This window comes from Anneissia japonica, unplaced genomic scaffold, assembly GCF_011630105.1.
Source record: "Anneissia japonica isolate Jap-2015-1 unplaced genomic scaffold, ASM1163010v1 scaffold285010_len649756_cov215, whole genome shotgun sequence".
Taxonomy (NCBI): Eukaryota; Metazoa; Echinodermata; class Crinoidea; order Comatulida; family Comatulidae; genus Anneissia; species Anneissia japonica.
In genome coordinates, this window is record NW_022699253.1 from 509,365 (window position 1) to 511,944 (window position 2,580).

Genomic DNA, 2,580 nt, shown 5'->3' on the forward strand with positions numbered 1-2,580 from the left:
GCGAGTGAGTGAGGGTAGAAAAAGCTAGATGGTATAAAGTGAGAATTTCATGCAAGCATGATTGGAAACAATAGGCTGGGTGAGATTAGAATAAACAGCCTAAACAAGTAAACAGGAAGGCCAAAAATGAACTATATAAATAAACATATATATATATATATATAATATATATATGTATATATAATAATAATAAATGTTGATATTTATGTGATTGATTGATCTTGTTCAGTACCATTACATACAAAAAATACAAAGCAAACAGAAACAGGGAAGACAAAGACAAGATACTAAGGTTGACCCAAGAAAGGTTAAAAGAAACCTTATTTCCGTTGGGATCCTTACATTTACAAGTGAATACAAAACACTGAAGTAAAAAACAGCAGGATAAAAAACTATAAAAACATTGCAAAGGAGTGTAAAAATTCAATTAGAAAGAATAAATCCATAAAAAAGTTCGACAAGTTTAAACTTTAAAAGCTTTAAGATTAACAGAATTAAACAAGTTAAACATGTTTAAGATTTTATAAATTGAAAAGAGTTACAAGTTTATTTTTAATATTAAAATGTCAAAAAAAATAAAAACAGCTTAAGCAAACATTTTAAATACTTTATAAATTGAAAAGAGTTAGAGGTTTTTTTGTTTTTTTTTAAAGATTAAAATGATAAAGATGTTACCATAAAACAGCTTAAGCAAATACATTTGGATAACGTTTAAAATGTTCCTTAATATTAAGTTTAAATTATTAACATCATTTATTTCTTGAATACTGTTGAGAAGGCCATTCCACACTGTTATTGCTGTTTAAAAAGGTAGAATGGCCTATACCTTTACTAATCTGAGGGACTCTGAAATTATTAACACTAAAACACTGAAATTTATTTATTTATTAGGTGAAATTTTAAATAATATATCCCACTCCTTGCTTTAAAGCGCATAGAGTTATTTTACATTATGCGCTATATAAGTTGATTACATTAAGTAAGTTCATTTAGGTTCCTCCTAATTCTTCGACAAGTTCAGCAAGGTCTATTCTTCCTGCTTTATTTAAAGCTGTGCTTAAAATATCTACTCTGTTGTCCCCACGTTTTGTTGCCTTCTTCCACTCGAGCAACATCGCTATTGTCTGCTCTTCCATGTCGCCTGGATGTTTTGCAGAGATTTTCTCCTGTTTTACGTACGGAACACCAAGGAAAGTGGCTAATCTTCGCCAGTCGTTACCCAATTCTTCCCCCAGGTCTCGGAACACAACTTCATTCAAGGGACAATTATCTGAATGTAAATTATACAAACACATGGTTACTTATTTTGTCATACCGTAGGCCTACATTGATGAGCAACATTGAGAGAAGATCGTGTAAAACCTGAATACAATTTATCTCATTTACAAGTAAACGCTCGAGAAATTCGTGTTTTTGGCAAAGGCCTACTACAATAATGCAAGCAAAATGCCGAAATAGAAGGTTCATAACAGATTCTATATACATTTGAATATTGATTAAATGCAGGGCGAGCGGAACGTTTTTCGGGGGCCCCACTTATAAGAGGCGCGTAACAGGGGTCTTGGGTCGGGGGTAGGGGGGAAAAGGTAATAATTTTCGCGGTTAGTAATTTATGACTTGGTACCCCCCCCCCTCCATATAGAAAACAATACGGCATAGGGTTTATTTTATTATTAATATAGGCCACACACGTGTGTTTGAAACTAAATATAAGCATTTTCATCGTGGTTTTATTTATTACAATCATAGGCCTATTCTTTACATTATCATTACACATGAAAAGGTAAAACGATCTATCTTAAATTTTCTTTCTCAAGTTTGGGACTATTATGTTTTTAAATAACTTAGAAGGTAAAGGAGGGCAAGCACAAGCTTTAACCTTAACAAATGCGAAATTAACGAAAAATTTTTTTTTTTTAAATTCTAATTTCGTTGGAATTGATCCAAACTCCATAGAATGTGCTATTTTTAGAGGAAATTGACCTACCTCAACAAGAAATGCTCTTATGTTATATATGGCCACACTCGTTTTTTTAAACTGAATATAAGCATTTTCCTTATGGCTTTATGTATTACAAACATATTCTTTCAACATCATTACACATTAAGGCCCCTCTTTTAGGTAAAACGATCTATCTTAAATTTTCTTTCTTGAGTTTGGGACTATGTGTTATAACTTAGAAGGCAAAGGAGAGCAAGCACAAGCTTTAACATTAAAAAATGCGCGCAAAGCGCGCGAAAATTTTTTTTTTTTTTTTCAATTCTAATTTCGTCGGAATTGATCAAAACTCCCTAAAATGTGCAATTTTTAGAGGAGATTGGCCTACCTCAACAAAATATGCGATTTAAAATTTGAGATTTTCAGGCACTTTCCTGGGTGAAAAGGGCATTCAATGGGGAAAGATTTTCCACAGATGGATATTTTCCCCTAGTCCCCCGGTGGTTACGCCACTGCGGAGAATATCCGGTGGCTTAGATCAAATGCGCTATGGACACTTTTTGAAGTGGAGAAGGGGTTGCAGGCCGGGGTATTGTGATATCTGTTCATTATATCTTCCTTTTTATTCTTGTCTTTATTTT

The 2,580-nt window shown here is 32.9% G+C and overlaps 1 protein-coding gene across 1 annotated transcript in view; it reads right to left on the reverse strand.

Annotated features, from left to right (window-relative positions):
* Positions 1 to 156: 156 nt before the first annotated feature.
* Positions 157 to 2,580, reverse strand: part of LOC117102904 (p53-induced death domain-containing protein 1-like) — an 8,449-nt gene continuing 6,025 nt past the window's right edge. Inside the window, exon 6 of the mRNA XM_033243353.1 lies at positions 157 to 1,270. Within this exon, the coding sequence (XP_033099244.1) occupies positions 990 to 1,270 (281 nt within the window). The 3' untranslated portion in view covers positions 157 to 989. The remainder of the gene's footprint in view (positions 1,271 to 2,580) is intronic.